Consider the following 19,922-nt stretch of genomic DNA (forward strand, 5'->3'; position numbering starts at 1 on the left):
GGGTTCCTTCACTTTGTAGCCCACACACAAACTTGTCCCTTAACGTGTCTGCTAGTCCCGCTCCAAACTGGCAGTATTTCGATAGCTTGCGCAGTTCCGTTAGGTACTCAGCATTCGTCTTTGTGTTGGTTCCTTTTATGGAACTTAAATCGTTCTGCTATCAGCAGCGGTGTGGGGTTTAAGTGGTCCTGTAGGATTTCTACTATGCTTTCAAAATTCTTGTTTACCGGCTTCTCTGGGGTTATTAGATTTCGCAGTAACCCATAAGTTTTTGCACCCATGGAATTTAACAGAACCAGTGCTTTATTAGCATCTGGCACTTCATTCGCCCTGCAGTACACCTCAATACATTCCACATATGTCGCCCAATCTTTGACTTCATTGTCGAACGTAGAGATACTGCCACTCTTCGGCATCCTTGGTTGTGCGTTAACTATCACCAATGGCGCCTCCCGCGCTTCCCCTTCTTCTCCGCTGGCACAAAATGACGTCTCCCGCGCTTTCCTTCCTTCCCGCGCTCGCCCGTCTTCTCCGCTGCGGCTTCGCAAAATGGCGTCTCCCGCGCTCTTCCTTCTTCTCCGCGGCTCAATGGCGCCTCCCGCGCTCTCCCTGCTTCTCCGCGGTTCAATGGCGTCACCCGCGCTCTCCCTGCTTCTCCGCGGCTCAATGGCGTCTCCCCTTGATTCGCCCCGCGGACCCTGATCAGCCCGTGATCCCTGGCTGTGCTCTGCGTGTTCTTCTCTTGATATTTGTCGACGCCGCTCAGTCTAGAACCCGGTTGTTTCTTACCCTCTCTCTCTCCGGTTTGCAGTATTTTTCCTCGACGCCGCTCGGTGATCAACCCCCGGCTGCGCCCTGCTCTCTTCACCCTCTTTCTTACCCCGTCGATGCTGCCCGGCTCTCTCTCTCTCTGCCGTCGGTCGGCTCCAGCCGCCGCTGCTCGGGAAGGGTCTGCTCTGGAGCTGTCGTCGGTCTCTTACTGCTCGTTGTGGCTGGGGAACCAAGCCCGGCTCTCCACAGCCTCCCCAGCGAAGTTGGACCTCTGCCTGACTGCTGGGCGGTTGCTCGCGGTCGACGCCCGTGTTCCTGGACTCGACTATTTAAAAAAATTTTTTATGTTGCAGGTAGATTCGCATCAACACTCGTCACCACTGTTAGATCCGTGGTTCAGTGGATAAATAATTACACGGATGCTGTACATAAACAAATAACAGGTCTTTACTGGAGGAGGGTAATCTCTAGACTGGGGTACAGAGGCATGCGCACAGCTTATATGCCGGTGTGGTCACTGCCGGTACTACAGTATACAGGAGCTGTAAAAAGTAGTTCTGACTTAAAGCACATACACTACAGCACCCATCAAACCCGCCTCCGGCAAAATTGTGCGGAGGTGGGTTGAAGGCGGGTTCCGAACCCGCCCTCAGTTTTTGTCATTTTGCCAACTGTCCCGCCTCCAAACCCGCCTCCTCGGGGCTGGGAAAATCACCCCCCTCATGACTGCTGCCTCATGGAATTTACATACACGTCTTTTTTTCCTACTCTAAATATGGTCATTATTACAAAGTCTGTGATATGCTTGAAAACAAATCTGGTTTTAATTCCTTAACATGATAGAGATTGTTACAATTGTAACATTTATACTAGACTTATAAATAACTGATGTTTTTTAATTCAGAAATTAATTAAATTGGTTGAATGAGAACTGATTTTTTTCCAGAGGACACCAGGTCTATAGCTTGATTTGTTCATTTCTATTTAGAAGCCTCAAATAGCACATGCTTACCAGGAGTCTTTTAATAACCTGGTCACGTTCTGATAGCTTATCTTGAAGTTTGCTAATGTGGTGCAAATCTTCTGGTTTGGATTCATGCTTCCTTGATTTTTCTTCCATCTCTTTCAATCTGCAAATGATTACAGGTTTGTAAGAGACTTTCTTATGAGTCACTTATCAACAAATTGGAATAACAAATTATATTGCAACTTGACAATATAATAACCCTCAAAAAGAGTTAACACTTGAGACAAGAAATAAATAACGGTGCGCAGCTTATTCTACCCCATGGTGGTTGAAAATATCTTGCAAGTGTGTCTCAATGTACAGAACATAACAGGAAGAGGATGTCAAGCCTGCATATGGTGAGGTATCATTAACAGTACAAGTCAAAGTGAAACAAATGTAAGATCAAGACACGTATTGAGAAAAGACAAAGAAGTTGGCTCCAATTGTGATGCCATTACATTAATAAGATCTCAGCAAATTGATTTGTTTTGTATAATTTTATCTATGTGACTGCGGGGATTGAATTTCTGCAGGGGCTGTCCCACTCTTCAGTCATAAGTTGGTCAGAAATCCCAGAAAATGGCGTAAACCTGGTGGGACTGGGTTTCACCCCAGATTTTGGCAGGTGATGCGTCCGTACTCTGGCCTCAAGAATTTCAGGCCCCTAGTTTTTATTTTGGTGGTTTTAACATTTAAAATAGGCATTGATTTTTTTCATTCTATAGATTAGTAGTTTAGCAGGGAATATAATACTTACTCAGTTTCCAAGGAAACTATCTTTGCTTGGAGACGGGTTTGGGAGCTGCTGAAATCGGACACGATGCCTTGGATTTCTTTCAGGTAATTTTGTTTCAGGAAGTTGATTTCTTTTTCATGTTTGGCCTTAAGCTCTTCTTCCAGTGACCTTTGATATTGATAAAAGGAAATGAGACAATATCGTGACAACACTAAGGAAGAAAGACATAGGCCGGATTCTACTGTAATAATAACAGCGAGGCGAACAGTACTCGCCGTTATTACTGGGTAAATCTGACAGCAACTTCTGGAGTCCGCACATGCGCAGTTAAATGCAGAAATCCAGAAGTTGCTGTCAGTGATACCCTGCTCCTCCACAGGGTGCGCTGTTGCAGTCCTCGCCAATAGACTCGGGACTGAAATCACTGTAATGGCTTGAACTTAGGGTAATTACCCACTAGTCTTGCACTAAAAGCAGCTGGAAAAGCTAGGGCTGGTACATTTAGGAGTAAGTGAGTTTTAACGGGGTAACAAATGATAATTACTGCTGAACAACCTCCCTGGTCCTGAAAAAATTATTTTCCAAGTATAAAGAAAGAAAGACTTGCATTTATATAACGCCTTTCACAACCACCGGACGTCTCAAAGCGCTTTACAGTCAATGAAGTACTTTTGAAGTGGAGTCACTGTTGTAATGTGGGAAATGCGGCAGCCAATTTGTGCACAGCAAGGTCCCGCAAACAGCAATGTGATAATGACCAGATAATCTGTTTTAGTTATGTTGGTTGAGGGATAAATATTGGCCAGGACACCGGGGATAACTCTCCTACTCTTCTTCGAAATAGTGCCATGGGATCTTTTACATCCACTTGAGAGAGCAGATGGGGCCTCGGTTTAACGTCTCATCTGAAAGATGTCACCTCTGACAGTGAGGCACTCCCTCAGCACTGCATTGGAGTGTCAGCCTAGCTTTATGTGCTCAAGTCCCTGGAGTGGGACTTTGAACCCACAACCTTCTGACTCAGAGGCGAATGTGCTATCAACTGAGCCACAGCTGACACGGGATGGAGACTCATTCCCTCAGAAGAAAATTTATGTGGCAGATTTTAAAAAACACTTTTTTTTAGTTTTTCTGTTTTTCTCTTTTAACTCTCTCCCTTAATTCCCCTTGTGTGTCCCAATCTTTATTTTGCTTCCTGTATAATGATTTACATGTCATTAATATTTCCTGTTTTTTACTTCCTGGTTTGCAGTCTGCATGTGTCAGTGAGAATTCTTCAATCTGATTGGTTGAACAGCCGCCCTGTTGTTTGACCTGCTAACAGACGTCACAGATCCCCTGTAGAGGGTGCTGCACTGGATCCGACGCGGGATTAGTAGAAATCTTTGCTGACAAGCCCACAAAAAGTCTCTGGGCAACTGTATGCAAGGTGAACGGAGAAAACCGGTCCTTCGCCGCTAAGAGGAATACCTGGGCTATAGTTCTTTTCAGGAGAAGATCACTTGTCAGGTGATCATTCTTACATAAAACAGTCAACAATTTTATAGCAACTTCATGAAGAGAAAAACATTTCTTGGTATTCCCTGACAAAATTCTGAGTTCATTAGGAATCAATAAATGACTGGCAGACATTTTTTTCCTCCTCTCTACCCAGACTATAGAGCATAATTGCCCTTACTGCTGCGCTGGTTGCGATTTTAAGAACATAAGAAAAGGCTATTTGACCCATCAAATCTCATTTATTACTTTGGGGTATATACTTGCCTTGGTTAAAATGGGCGGTATCTCACACTTTACCCATTATACACCCCGCCCAATATTCAGGCAGGGCAAATAACAGGTGGCTGATGCAATACCGCTGAAGATAAAATTTTAACCCTTTAGCTCTGCTATTTTGGCATCTAACTACATCTTGAACACCCCTAACGATTTTTGCCGTGAAATTCAATCCTTTGAATTTTGGCAGAGAGGCTAAGGTGGGCGATATTATGGAGGTGGAAGTAGGCAGTCTTTGTGATGGAGTGGTTATGGGATCGGAAACTCAGCTCAGGGTAAAATAAGACACTGAGGAAGCAAACAGTGTGGTTCAACCTGAGACAGTGACTGGGGAGGTATTTGTGGTGGGGGCCAAAGACAATAGCTTTATTCCATCAATTCCTAGGTCCAGATCATTTATGTGTATTGTAAATAAGAGTGGCCCCAGAAAAGACCCCTGTAGGACATTGCTTATCAAATCTGAGCGGTTCCCTTTACTTTCTCTAATAAAACACATCTTTTTATTCAGTTAATGTATTTGTTTGTTCAAAGAGCTACCAACTTCTGATGCTGCTCCTCTTCACTTCTGTGCTGGATGGCTTCCAGATTCTTTGACTCCAGCTCTTTGTTGAGCAGTGACACAGCATCCTGAAGAAGTGTCTTTTCTTTCTGCAGCTCGGAGGCCTCACTCTGGGACTTTGATATATCCTCTTTGAGCGCTTTTAGCTGATTCTGGTAATTATCCTCCTTTGAAAAATAGATTTATAATGTTAACAATTTGCTCATTTATACAGCTGTTAAACTTGCTTGTTAACACAAGTCATGACTTTTATAGCCAGCATGGTTGATAGGCCTCTTTTAATGCCAAGCATTTATAATAAAAATGCACTGTTCCTTCCAACATGCACACACCCTATAAACAAGCACAGGCCATAATACCATGTCAGATGTCCAAAAGTGTCAGCCGTGGCTCAGTTGGTAGCACTCTCACCTGTGAGTCAGAAGGTTGTGGGTTCAAAGTCCCACTCCAGAGACTTCAGCACAAAAATCTAAGCTGACGCTCCAGTGCAGTGCTGAGGGAGTTCTTTGGAACATCCTGAGGTTGTGAAAGGGGCAATATAAATGCAAGCCTTTCTTTTTCCTTTCAAGGTAATGGTGATGCTCAAAGGAAGTTGGAGTGTCCAGGGTTTGTGCCAATATTATTGGATCTACAGCAGTAATACCTACTTACTAATGCATTGTTGTCACTCACATTGCTAGTTAAGTATCATTTTTTTGTCTTGCTAATTTTCTCCGCTCCCTTCCTGTCTTCTCTTGAAGATGTTGACTCTATGCCGGGATATAGTGTAACACCCAAGTGGCCATGATTTACCAGTGATATACATGCACATTTCCAGCAGCAGTCACTCGATAGCAATTAGGAGCAGGAACTCTGGATGATTTTCCTCTCCCCAACTCAGGGACACTGAGGTAAATTGTAGGGTAGCTCAGCTAACTCAGTACAGACCACAATTCAAACCTTCATAGTCTGTATTACTCACTGAGCCATCAGGGGAGCCCATGCTAGGTAAATATAATGTCAGTACAACTACACATCATGCCTACGTAATGTATTCTGGGACCCTTGCTGATTCTTCCTGGTAGATTGAAGCTCACATGATGCAAATCTACAGCCAGTCTAACACCTTGTGGAGATCGCATTCCTACTTGCCAATAAGATTATGACTATGTTAGCATTCTAGGTATGACTTTTAGGGCTGAATTTGCAATCCAAGCAGTTGGAATGTAGCATTAAAAATCACCTATAATATCACACAAGAACAAGTACAGCTCCAATTATTAATAATATATAATTTTATGTACATATGTAAATACATAATAATACATAACAGGCAACTTGATAGCTTCTCCACAGCCTCAATCTGCTCCACAGCTGACGCTAGGATTTTATTTTCTAATTCTAATGATCTTTCTGGATCTGAGCCCATGTGCTTTGTAGATGTGCATCCTATCCCATCAGGAAAGCATCCATTAGCAAAGTGAGGGAGGAAGGCGAATACTTCAGCATTAACTATGGATATTTCTTTCTCGGAACCACTAACTTAATGCTGTAGCAGAAGCTGAGTTCATCACCATCATCTGTGATGTGGGGAATACCTTGGGAGGAATCTTGTGCGAGGGAGCTTCATTAACAATAGCCTCATGTTTGAAGAGAAGCAGAAAATATATTTGCATCACGGTTTGCAAATATATTTGATACACTCTGTGTCTAGAGAGTGAAATTTCTCTTTTAACCTAAAATGGGAAAATATCTTTTCCATAATTACTGATCCTTTACTAAGATTGCAGGAATGCATGGTTTCGAAAAATTAGGTTTCAGATGATTCTGTTCCCTTTCCCCCATTCCCAACATTATAATTATTTCGTAGAGGGCCATGAAGGGGGAAGCAGAAAAGAGCGGAAAACCCTAAGGTTTTTTCTTGTAGTAGCAGAGCCTGGAGAGGTTACCACAAAGCTCAGAGGGCAATCTGTTGGGACAAGTTTGGAGTGTGAAGTATTTGATAGCAAGATATGTGCCCCGAAATTCCATGGGCTTTTGATCTTGGGGTAAGTGAGTCACATGCTGGCAATCTCCATTACTGACGTTTGCCAAAGTGAGCCAAGGGGGGGTGGGGGTGGGGGGAGGAGGCAGCAGTTACCACCCGCTCAGTCAGTTTGCAGCAGCTGCAGTCCAAAATTAAATCTTGAGTGAGTCTATCACCATCCTTATGAAGGGGACCATCAGTTTGGAAGTAGACTGAAGTCTTCGGGCATCCAGGACAAGACACATGCCTGGAACCCCAGGTGGCCTCCCTTATCCAGCGCCTGGGAGATCAGTACACTTGTTTTCTCCTGACGTATCGGCCCAGCCACCCAGCAGAACCCAGTCTGGCGCCAAGGAAACCCTCGGCCTGGGTGTGGCTATTCCTGACCATGCCTCCTCTGACGTAGGTGACCGTGTTTGGGGTGGATGGTCCTGGCCTAGTTCTCCAGTCTTCCACTGCACTGTTGGTGGACTTACATTGGAGGCATGCCGGAAAGGCCCATATTTTTTCGGGGCCATAAAATTTACTTCCTTTTAAGAAGATAGTTACAACAAACCGCTTACCACGATTTCTTGCTGTTTACTTTTCTCCCCATTTTTCAGGGCCTGCTGATTTAGGGTCTCAAGCTGGGATTTAAGATCCTGATTTAATGCTGTGACGTACTGAACATTCTGCAGGAGCTTTTCTCTTTCTTTGTTAAACTGGGACTGAAGCAGCTGGAGAGCATCTTGGGAAGTTTTTGTTTGTTGTTCTAAGTTCTTCTTCATATCTGTAAGCTGAAATAAAATCAGAAATAACATTCAAAATTTTGATGCTTTAGTTTCACTTTAATCCATTCTTTAAGCATCCATTAAAAAAAACTCCTTATTTTCAGGATCAATAATGTCGATATTTTTATTAGGACCACGTGGAAACCATCAACGTTGTTTTTCCAAAATTGTTTATCTGCAATAAAACATAATTCACCCTTAGAAATAACAGAAAGGTTCCTAAAATACCTCAAGTATGCAGAATTTTCAGTGATTTCCAGAAAATAAGGGGCCCTGGCATTTATGAAAATCAGTTGTGTGCATTAACACACTCAAATAAAAATGTAATAAAATCAGTTAAATTGAGCTGAATTCCCTTTCAAATATCATGAACTTCTTTACAGAAACGTTTAATGTGGAATTGCAGTGGTTCTCACCTTTACCTCAATACAGTAAAAATTTTCTATACGTTATTTACTATTGATTGCACTGTCTATTCTAAGCAAAAACAGATGCTGTATAATTTTGGACAAAGAATATGTCATTGGGATTGAGAAGACTATTATACAGCAAGTATTCTGATATATTACATATTTTAAGGTTAAAAAAACTTAGCACAATCCAATACAAAATGATATTAAATTTGTTATGCAGGCTGAAAGCATCATTATAAGAATCACTTCTCCTTCAGCTGTTGTATATCTCTCATATTCAGCTGCTTTATGGTAATATACTACCTAATGTATTGCTGCATTGAGCCAAAGTGGTAAGAGCAGCCACTGTGTTCAGTGGTGAATTGGCTAAAAGAGTTTTTTTTTTATGGAGCTGTAGAGTGAAGTATTTATATTAGCTCTGTGACTCAGTAGTTAAAGAAGTATGGGTCTGTGAACATAAAACTTAGGGATGGTAGTGGGTGAAAAATTGAAAAAGTGTCCCGCTGACTTATCATCTGGTCTGATTTTTGTGCTCCCGCAGGAAATAGACGGGGACCTCATGAACATTTGTAAATAGGGACCGAAGTACACAGTTCAGACCCTAATGCCATTTTTGTCTCAACCCGTGTTGCTTACGCCTTTTCCTCAACCGCCCACAAACCATGGCCAGTACAAGTTGGGAGGCAGCCATTGCAGCTGTATTTAAAGGAATACTCACCTGCTCTGAGATAAAAATGCTACAAAGGTTTGGGAGACATTTTGCTGGTATTAGCTAGTTATTTTTGGCTAGTTTGGTGATTTTAAGGTGCTTGTAGTGGCTGTACAAACTTCTGAACTCTTAAGGGGTTTCTCACAATGCACCTTTTTCTTCATGGGGCTCCTTCTGGCAATTACAGGAGGAAGGAACAGAGCTGCAGCTGCAGAGAGTGCAAATAGAAGGAGGTGAGCTCACAGGGATCCTTACCCTTCCAATGAGTTTACAGGCCGAGGACAACATCCCTGCACTTCTCTGAAGAGCAGTGCATAAGGAAGCTGTGCTTCTCTAGGGATATTGTCACAGAGTTATGTCACCTCCTGCAACAAGGGCTGCAACCCACTGCCACAGCTGGCACAGCATTGCTTCTTACAGACATGGTCACTGAAGCACTGAACTTCTTTGACTCCAACTCTTTTCAGGCTGTCATACAGAATATCAGCAACATCAGTCAGTCTGCAGCTCATGACTTACCTGCGTGCCGGTGAGTGGCCTCCGGGCTGCCCAATCTTCGTCTGCCAGCTGCTGGCGGCTGCCTCTTTACGTCCGTTTCAGGCAGGCGACTGGCAGATAGAATGTAAATGAGGCCTGGGAATTAAAATAGCCTTCAGGAGGATTTTACACTTACCATGCCCTTTGCCTGCCCGAAATCCACATCCAGTTAAAATTCATCCCATAGCTACAAAGCTCCATCTTACTACTCGTGATTTTACACCCGTTGGTTTAAATTGACAGAAAATCATGGAGAACGTGTGCCTGACTTCCCGATAATTGCTCCTGGAGGACAAAGCTCTCTGCCAGGAGCATAATTTTATAAACCACCCCTGTTACATATTTCTATTATTCTGTCATCCATTTACCTCTGTTTCAAGTGCTACTGTTATGTTTTGCCACTTTTCCTGTAAGGTTTTCATTTCACTCTCTTTCTCCCGCTGCAGGTGAGCCAGAGCGGACTGTTTGTCACTTGTATATTCTCTCTTCAAACGATCCCGTAACTTGTCACTGTCAAATCTAAGAGGGGCATTAAAAGGATAACTTTCACTTTTTGATCCTGAACCAAACTGCTCAAAAGCTTCACCTGCCCTGGTCACAAATTGACAATCACTGTAAAACCCAAATACGACCAAAAGCACATAGTGAAGCCTGTAAATTAGGGACACATAGGGGACTTGCATCAGGTGTCCTTTATTCGCAGGTGTCCTTATTTTCAAAATGTTCATTGTATGTACAGTAAACCGGATAAGCCAAATATTCCGGAACTCGCTGTATCTTCTGCAGCATTCCTTCTATTTTTCATCTTCACCTGGGATCATGCCTAATTCTGGAGCCCTGCCGGCAGGATGTGATTTCAGTTCATTTTCTGTTCATTGGGTTTCCTAGTTCATTGTCATCCCAGGGTCCTTTTCCATTGATAGAGGGATGTCCTGATCCTGGGATTTGCTACGTTGGCAACCTGCACAGGGCGAGGATGATGCTGTAGGGCCGGGTGCCTGGCAGATCCCAGACAAATTAATGCAGATCCCTGTCCAGGACCCCCTCCCTCCGTGTGCGGTAGCTGCTAATGTTTGAAGTGCTGGGGGTAGGTAGGGGGCTGTTAGTAGTTCATCAATACCTCATGTACTGGTGGAGTAGATTGTGAACTCTGGTTGGAGGCATTCTTGGAGATTTGATCATGTGATGCTCTGACCACATGACATCTGATCATGTGGCGTCAGATCAGGTGACATCGGATCACATAATTTCTACAAATGTTATTGGATTTACCTTATAATGGTTGGGTCCCTTGTAGTTGAGAATCTTTATTTGTGGTTTTGCGCCAGCAGCTTTTGTGTGAGAAGTTCCAAGAACCAGGAGGCCACCCATAGCAGGCGAAGAGGGGAAACCAAGGACGAGGAAAAGGTGAAACCATTCTCTCCATCTCTACCCCGAGCCCCCAGTATCCATCTCTCCCCCCAGCCCCCAGTCTCCATCTCTCCCGAGCCCCCAGTCTCCATCTCTACCCCGAGCCCCCAGTCTCCATCTCTACCCCAGCCTCCATCTCTCGCCCCGAGCCCCCAGTCTCGATCTCTCCCCCCGAGCCCTCAGCCTCCATCTCTCGCCCCGAGCCCCCAGTCTCGATCTCTCCCCCAGAGCCCCCAGTCTCCATCTCTACCCCGAGCCCCCAGTATCCATCTCTCCCCCCAGCCCCCAGTCTCCATCTCTCCCGAGCCCCCAGTCTCCATCTCTACCCCGAGCCCCCAGTCTCCAGCTCTACCCCCAGCCTCCATCTCTCACCCCGAGCCCCCAGTCTCCATCTCTCCCCCCAAGCCCCCAGTCTTCATCTCTCTCCCCGAGCCCCCAGGCTCCATCTCTCCCCCCCAGCCCCCAGTCTCCATCTCTCCCCCCTAGCCCCCAGTCTCCATCTCTCCCCCGAGACCCGTCTCCAAATCTCCCCCCGAGTCCCCAGTCTCCATCTCTCCCCCCTAGCCCCCAGTCTCCATCTCTCCCCCCGAGCCCCCAGTCTCCATCTCTCCCTCCGAGCTCCCAGTTTCCATCTCTCCCCCCGAGCCCCCAGTCTCCATCTCTCCCCCGAGACCCGTCTCCAAATCTCCCCCCGAGTCCCCAGTCTCCATCTCTCCCCCCTAGCCCCCAGTCTCCATCTCTCCCCCGAGACCCGTCTCCAAATCTCCCCCCGAGCCCCCAGTCTCCATCTCTCCCCCCGAGCCCCCAGTCTCCATCTCACCCCCCGAGCCCCCAGTCTCCATCTCTCCCTCCGAGCTCCCAGTTTCCATCTCTCCCCCAGAGCCCCCAGTCTCCATCTCTCCCCCCGAGCCCCCAGTCTCCATCTCTCCCCCCGAGCCCCCAGTCTCCATCTCTCCCCCCCGAGCCCCCAGTCTCCATCTCTCCCCCCGAGCCCCCAGTCTCCATCTCTCCCCCCGAGCCCCCAGTCTCCATCTCTCACCCCGAGCCCCCAGTCTCCATCTCTCCCCACCAGCCCCCAGTCTCCATCTCTCCCCTGAGCCCCCAGTCTCCATCTCTACCCCGAGCCCCCAGTCTCCATCTCTACCCCCAGCCTCCATCTCTCGCCCCGAGCCCCCAGTCTCGATCTCTCCCCCCGAGCCCCCAGTCTCCATCTCTCGCCCCGAGCCCCCAGTCTCCATCTCTCGCCCCGAGCCCCCAGTCTCCATCTCTACCCCCACCTCGAGCCCCCCTGTGATTTTAAGGCACCCTCTTGCAATTTCAGCACTGCCACCCTCCCTCTCCCCGTGATTTCAGACCACCCCCTCTCTCTCTCTCTGATTTCAGACCACCCTCTCTCTCTCTGATTTCAGACCACCCCCTCCCTCTCTCTGATTTCAGACCACCCCCTCCCTCTCTCTGATTTCAGACCACCCTCTCTCTCTCTCTGATTTCAGACCACCCCCTCTCTCTCTCTGATTTCAGACCACCCCTTCTCTCTCTGATTTCAGACCACCCCCTCTCTCTCTCTGATTTCAGACCACCCCCTCTCTCTCTCTGATTTCAGACCACCTCTCTCTCTGATTTCAGACCACCCCTTCTCTCTCTGATTTCAGACCACCCCCTCTCTCTCTCTGATTTCAGACCACCCCCTCTCTCTCTCTGATTTCAGACCACCCCTTCTCTCTCTGATTTCAGACCACCCCCTCTCTCTCTCTGATTTCAGACCACCCTCTCTCTCTCTCTGATTTCAGACCACCCTCCCTCTCTCTGATTTCAGACCACCCCCTCCCTCTCTCTGATTTCAGACCACCCTCTCTCTCTGATTTCAGACCACCCCCTCTCTCTCTCTGATTTCAGACCACCCCTTCTCTCTCTGATTTCAGACCACCCCCTCTCTCTCTCTGATTTCAGACCACCCCCTCTCTCTCTCTGATTTCAGACCACCTCTCTCTCTGATTTCAGACCACCCCTTCTCTCTCTGATTTCAGACCACCCCCTCTCTCTCTCTGATTTCAGACCACCCCCTCTCTCTCTCTGATTTCAGACCACCTCTCTCTCTGATTTCAGACCACCTCTCTCTCTGATTTCAGACCACCCCTTCTCTCTCTGATTTCAGACCACCCCTTCTCTCTCTGATTTCAGACCACCCCCTCTCTCTCTGATTTCAGGCCACCCCCTCTCTCTGATTTCAGACCACCTCTCTCTCTCTCTCTGATTTCAGACCACCCCCTCTCTCTCTCTGATTTCAGACCACCCCTTCTCTCTCTGATTTCAGACCACCCTCTCTCTCTCTCTGATTTCAGACCACCCCCTCTCTCTCTCTGATTTCAGACCACCCCTTCTCTCTCTGATTTCAGACCACCCCCTCTCTCTCTGATTTCAGACCACCCCCTCTCTCTCTCTGATTTCAGACCACCCCCTCTCTCTCTCTGATTTCAGGCCACCCCCTCTCTCTCTCTGATTTCAGGCCACCCCCTCTCTCTCTCTGATTTCAGGCCACCCCCCCTCTCTCTCTCTCTCTCTGATTTCAGACCACCCCCTCTCTCTCTCTCTCTCTGATTTCAGACCACCCCCTTGATGTGCCTCAATAAATCCGAGACTCGATGTTAGCGAAACAAAACAAGGCTTTTATTGACTTAGAAGGTAACACACAGAGGAGAATGTATCTTCCATCCAGAGGTCTGCCGTACTGGATGTGCTGCAGGCTGGGCCAGCTTACATAGGAGCCAGGTATGGGCGGAGCCCTACACACAGTACAATACAATGGAAATGAAACTGAAACCAACCACAGTCACAGGCAGAGAAATACTGATGAGTGATGAATGGAATATTTCATCACATTCACCCCTTCTATAGGTTTAGTCTGTTCGGGGGTTTGATAGTCCTCTGCGACCGACGTGGCTGTTGTGGTGCCGCGGGTGTTGGCTGGGTGTCCCCGGTGGCCTCCTGGGTCTCTGCCGGGGGTGCCGCCAGGGTTGTTGAAGGGGTAGTTGGTGGGGGTACCGTTGGTCGATGTTCTTCCGGGGGTGATGAAAGAGTAGTGGGTGGGTAAGAGTTGCTGTGGTCGTTGTTGCTGCTGTTGTCGTGGTTGTTGTCGTTACCGGCTGGGGCGACGTCTTTTATGGACACGGTGTCCTCCCTTCCGTCGGCGTGCCGGACATACGCGTATTGGGGGTTGGCGTGGAGTAGGTGCACTGACTCCACGAGAGGGTCCGTCTTGTGGCCCCTCACATGCCTTCGCACGAATACCAGACCTGGGGTGGAGAGCCATGACGGCATGGATACGCCTGAGGTGGATTTCCGGGGAAAGACAAACATTCGCTCGTGAGGCGTGGCATTAGTGGCAGTACACAATAGCGACCGTATCGAATGGAGCACATCTGGGAGGACTTCCTGCCAGCGGGAGATAGGGAGGCCTTTGGTCCTTAGAGCTAGAGTGACTGCTTTCCATACTGTCCCGTTCTCTCGCTCCACTTGACCGTTACCCCGGGGGTTGTAGCTGGTGGTACGGCTCGTGGCGATCCCCCTGGACAGCATGTACTGGCGTAGCTCTTCACTCATGAAGGACGCCCCCCTATCCGTATGGATGCAGCTCGGCATACCGAACAGGCAGAACAGGCTGTTGAGGCATTTAATGACCATGGCGCTGGTCATGTCTGGGCAGGGGAAGGCGAATGGGAAACGAGAGTATTCGTCCACAATGTTCAGGAAGTAAACATTGCGGTCGACGGACGGGAGGGGGCCCTTGAAATCTAAGCTGAGCCGCTCAAAGGGCCGTGTAGCTTTGATTAAGTGGGCTCTATCTGGGCGGTAGAACCGAGGCTTGCACTCAGCGCAAGTGCGACAGTTCCTGGTCAGGGACCGAACTTCCTCAATCGAGTAGGGTAAGTTGCGGGACTTTATGAAGTGGAACAGCCGCGTGACCCCTGGGTGGCAGAGGTCATTGTGGAGGGTCTGTAGCCGATCCCCGGTGGCGCTGGCACACATCCCTCGTGAGAGGGCATCGGGGGATTCGTTAAGGGCCCCTGGCCGGTAAATGATGTCATAATCGAAGGTGGAGAGCTCGATCCGCCACCTAAGAATCTTATCATTTTTAATCTTCCCCCTCTGTTTATTATTGAACATAAACGCTACCGACCGCTGGTCGGTAAGTAGGGTGAAGCGTTTGCCGGCTAGGTAGTGGCGCCAGTGGCGCACTGCCTCCACGATGGCTTGGGCCTCCTTTTCTACGGAGGAGTGTCTGATCTCGGGCCCTTGGAGGGTCCTCGAGAAGAAAGCTACGGGCCGCCCCGCCTGGTTGAGGGTGGCCGCCAAGGCAAAGTCAGACGCATCACTTTCCACTTGAAAGGGAGTGTTCTCGTCCACTGCCTGTAGCGTGGCCCGCTCAATATCCTGCTTAATGCTTTTGAAGGCGGCATGGGCCTCAGCAGAGAGCGGAAAAGAGGATGCTTTCAAGAGGGGGCGGGCTTTGTCGGAGTAGTTGGGGACCCATTGGGAATAATAAGAAAATAACCCCAGGCACCTTTTCAGGGCTTTGGGAGTGTTGGGCAGGGGCAGCTCCCGTAGGGGGCGCAATCGGTCGGGGTCTGGTCCGATTTCCCCATTCTCCACCACGCTGCCTAGTATGCAGAGGCGCGTGGTGTTGTAAACGCACTTGTCCTCGTTGTAGGTGAGGTTGAGTTTTTGTGCGGTTTTCAGGAACCTCTCGAGGTTCGAGTCGTGATCCTGCTGGTTGTGACCGCAGATGGTGACATTGTCGAGGTAGGGGAAGGTTGCCTGCAAGTGGTGGTCATTGACCATGCGGTCCATCTCCCTCTGGAAGACCGAGACCCCATTCGTCACCCCAAAGGGGACTCTGAGGAATTGGTAGAGGCGTCCGTTCGCCTCGAAGGCGGTGTACGGGCGGTCCTCTGGTCTGATAGGGAGCTGGTGGTACGCTGACTTGAGGTCGATGGTGGAGAACACCCGGTATTGGGCGATTTGGTTCACCATTTCTGATATGCGGGGTAGCGGGTAGGCATCTAGTTGGGTGTACCTGTTGATCGTTTGGCTATAGTCAATCACCATCCGTTTCTTCTCGCTACCCCTTACCACCACCACTTGGGCGCGCCACGGGCTATTGCTGCGTTCAATAATGCGCTCTTTCAGGAGCCTGTCTACCTCGGTCGCGATAAACCGCCTGTCCTCCCAGCTGTAACTCCTGCTTTTGGTTGCTATTGGCCGGCAGTTAGGGGTAAGGTTCGCGAATAGCGAAGGCGGCTTTACCTTCAGGGTAGCCAGACCGCACACTGTGAGGGGCGGCCGGGTACGTGTCGGCGTCTTGGATGAGGGGGTAAACCCAGTGGCTTACCCAATTCCGCAGAATTCCGAGTTTCATACTCGCAGCGTCCGTAGCGTCTTTGACGGCTGCGGAATTGTCCAGGAAGAATTCCATACACACAAACCAGTGTCCGAAGCGTGCCGATGCGTCCGAAGCATGCTGGTCCAAATCCAAACGTTCGGGTTTCAAGAGTTGATCCATTGTGTTGAAAATTAAGTCAATAAAATTGATGTGCCTCAATAAATCCGAGACTCGATGTTAGCGAAACAAAACAAGGCTTTTATTGACTTAGAAGGTAACACACAGAGGAGAATGTATCTTCCATCCAGAGGTCTGCTGTACTGGATGTGCTGCAGGCTGGGCCAGCTTACATAGGAGCCAGGTATGGGCGGAGCCCTACACACAGTACAATACAATGGAAATGAAACTGAAACCAACCACAGTCACAGGCAGAGAAATACTGATGAGTGATGAATGGAATATTTCATCACACCCCTCTCTCTCTCTCTCTCTGATTTCAGACCACACCCCCTCTCTCTCTCTCCCTGTGATTTCAGGCCAAATCACCGAAATTTCTGGACAAACGATCGCCTCCCCCCACCCCACCTCTGGAATTCAGGGCACCCCTTAGTGATTCCAGGGCCCCCGATTCCTGACTCCCTCAACCGACTGGCAGTTCCTGGCTTTTGTGTAATGGAGATCTCTTTACCCAGCATCCACAGCAGCAGAGAAACCTTTCTATCCCTGTGATCGAGCTGTGCAAGCATTCAATCCCACAGCTAGAAGGGTTTCTCTGCTGCATTGCACACTGGCAAAGGAGATATCCATTACACAAAAGCTGTTCTTTTCACCCGCTGCCGGTGTTTTAAGTTGTAAACAGACTTGGTGCATTGAAGGCTGTCTGTAGTTCGTAATTTGCGAGGTTTCAAGGTGCAGTTTGTATCTATTACAATGTAAGTTATTTGGGACTGTCAATAAGTGCCTTTTTTTTGGGGGGGGTGTTTTGGGGGTGTCCGGTTTGTATAGGTTTCAGTGTATATCAAATATTAAAATTGGAATCTATACAATACACTGCAATATAAATCTGCTTCAAAATAATAAAAGTTTCCCAGAAATTCGGGTCTCCACGGGTGAGTACGCACGGGGTACTCACCCATAGGCCCAATGAAAGTGCCGGTTTCGTACATGCACCGCGCATGCGCGGGAAACCGGAACCTCCGTTCCCTTAAAGGAAAGGGTTCAGAGGTCGAACGCGTGCACCGGAGAGGCAGCGCATGCGCATCGAACTTACGTTTTTTTGGCAGGTTTCTCCAGGAGGGTAAGTCTCCAGGAGTTACACATTTAAAAAGCAGTCGCAAGGCCTGCTTTTTACAAGGTAAGTGATGAATTAAGTAAAATTAAAACATTTTTTCCACAGGTTTATTATTTTTAAATACTTTAAAGAAAGGTAAGTTTATTTTTAGCCCCATTAGAAAATGTAATTAATTTTTTCAAAAATTTAAATTGTTTAAAAGTTATTTTATGTAATTTATAGTTATTTTAAAAATGTGATGTTTTAAAAAAAATTGATTTGATGTTTTAGTGATGTTTTGGGGTTTATAGTATTTATAGTTTTGACAGCTCTTCCTGTCAATTTTATGAATGGGCATTCCCTGCTACCATTGGCTCCCCATGGCCCACGTGATCTCAGGGGATGCATCGAACTAACTACGCCCCTGGGATACGCAAGCACTGCGCGCTGGCAGTTGAAGGAGGCCCAGGATCGGAATCCCACGCGGGCCCACAGCTCAACGGCTGGCGCGCAAGGTAAGTGCAGGTCGGGGGCTTGCACCCGTGGGAAGCCCCCGACCCAAATTTCTGGGCCAATATTTATCTACCCTGGTACAAAGGGATTTATACTGCATTTTGTCTGTCATTTTCTCACGTTTGTACAGTACTGATATATTTAGTATTGTGTCATTTTGCAGCAGTTATGCAATAAAACCAACACAAGGAAAAGGTAGGTTGGCACCAAAGCTTTAATTTTGTATATGTGTTTTCATGAAAAACATTACCACTGAGAAAAAGGTGATACAATAGAAATATAAAGCTTTTTCCTTCTTGTTATCCACACTGAAAACATTAACAAAAGCATAAAAACTGGAGGAAGGAGAACCCTTCAAATAATTAAGAAAACACATTCATTTAAAAGAAAAACTTTCTCTAGTTTGAATTCATAAAATTACTCCTAAATTCTCACGAAAGTCTTTCAGTCCTCCAATGAATCTGTGCTTCATCCTTTTAAATCTGGTCTCCATTGACATCAGTAATTGATTGTTCTGCCCTCTATTCCATTTCGCAATGTCACTGGGAAGGAGCTTCACACAAAATATATGCTCAAAGCTACCCATGACCAGCAATTTGACAGCAGATTGGAGGACTAAGAGACATTAGTAGGTGTACAGGTATTTTGGGTAAAATGGGCCCTTTATTATAACAGGGAATTCTGACCAGCTCCCAATTACAATGGATCATTGTACATTATCCCCTTTATAATTCAGTGGAGTACCTTTCCCTTTCAACTGATATTTTCTGCTAAAGTACGATATCATTTCTGTTTGTGCTGAAAATAAGCGGCCTACCAGGATTATTAAATTGGATGGGCTGCATCTTTTACTCGATTAAATTATTTTGTTCATAGTTCAATAATAAATTACAGGTCACTAATTAAATTTCACTATATTTTAACATTTCAGGCTGCATATTAATCAAACTAATCAATGGCCCAGAAAATCGGGTCTCCACGGGTGAGTACGCACGGGGTACTCACCCGTAGGCCCGATGGAAGTGCCGGTTTCCTGCATGCACTGCGCATGCGCGGGAAACCGGCACTTCCGTTCCCCTGAAAACAGGGGTTCAGAGGTCGAACGTGTGCGCGGGAGAGGCTGTGCGTGCGCATCAAACTTTGTTTTTTTTTACAGGTTTTCCCAGGAGGGTAAGTCTGCAGAATTTACACATTTAAAAAGCAGGCGTAAGGCCTGCTTTTTACAAGGTAAGTGGTGAATTAATTAAAATTAAAACATTTTTTCCATAGGTTTATTATTTTTAAATACTTTAAAGCAAGGTAAGTTTATTTTTAGCCCCGTTAGGAAATAAAATTATTTTTTTCAAAAATTTAAATTATTGTTTAAAATAGTTATTTCATGTAATTTATAGTTTATTTTAAAAATGTGATTTAAAAAAAAAAATTATTTGAAGATTTAGTGCTATTTTGGGGCCGTAGTATTTATAAGTTTTGACAGCTCTCCCTGCTCCGATTGGCTCTCCATGGCTCACGTGATCCCAGGGGACGCATCGAACTAACTGCGCCCCTGGGATACGCAAGCACTGCGCGCCAGTAGCTGGACCAGGCCCAGGATCAGAATCCCACGCGGGCCCACAGCTCAACGGCCGGCGTGCTAGGTAAGTGCAGGTCGGGGGCTTGCACCCGCGGAAAGCCCCCGACCCGAATTTCTGGGCCATTGTCCAAGGTTTGATGATTGAAGTAATAGTATGGGCCTGAAATATAACAAAACAAGTAATAACGACACTTTTTGTGCTATTGCTCCCTCTGGTTACAGAAGTGACTTTATGCATGGGTGCACTGTGCATTAATGTCTCTTGGGATTATATACAATAGCCTCTTGTTATTAACGCAGTGGTTGGGAGTTAGTTAAAACCTCTGTTATAATAGAGGGCATGCTGTACCCAATATCTCCATTTACAGTATGAGATAGCCTTGAATAGGAGTTTATTCAGAATCTCTTCCACTCATCATGCTGGTTTCCTTTAGACAAAAGGCTTGGGGGCGTAACTTGGCTCCTTTGCGCAAAAGGGTTATCGCCCGGGG

General features: G+C 47.1%; 1 protein-coding gene across 2 annotated transcripts in view; it reads right to left on the minus strand.

Annotated features, from left to right (window-relative positions):
• The window catches only part of LOC147123130 (protein FAM184B-like), a 490,612-nt gene that overhangs the window by 60,139 nt on the left and 410,551 nt on the right, over positions 1-19,922 (minus strand). For both annotated transcript variants that reach the window (XM_085966926.1, XM_085966917.1), the window contains exons 9-13: positions 9,654-9,804; positions 7,420-7,632; positions 4,834-5,018; positions 2,538-2,684; positions 1,784-1,901 (exon numbers count right to left, since the gene is read on the minus strand). In XM_085966926.1, the coding sequence (XP_085823052.1) occupies positions 1,784-1,901; positions 2,538-2,684; positions 4,834-5,018; positions 7,420-7,632; positions 9,654-9,804 (814 nt within the window). The remainder of the gene's footprint in view (positions 1-1,783; positions 1,902-2,537; positions 2,685-4,833; positions 5,019-7,419; positions 7,633-9,653; positions 9,805-19,922) is intronic.

Source organism: Somniosus microcephalus, chromosome 2, assembly GCF_052327205.1.
Source record: "Somniosus microcephalus isolate GS21.2 chromosome 2, FLI_Smic_1.0, whole genome shotgun sequence".
Lineage (NCBI taxonomy): Eukaryota > Metazoa > Chordata > Chondrichthyes > Squaliformes > Somniosidae > Somniosus > Somniosus microcephalus.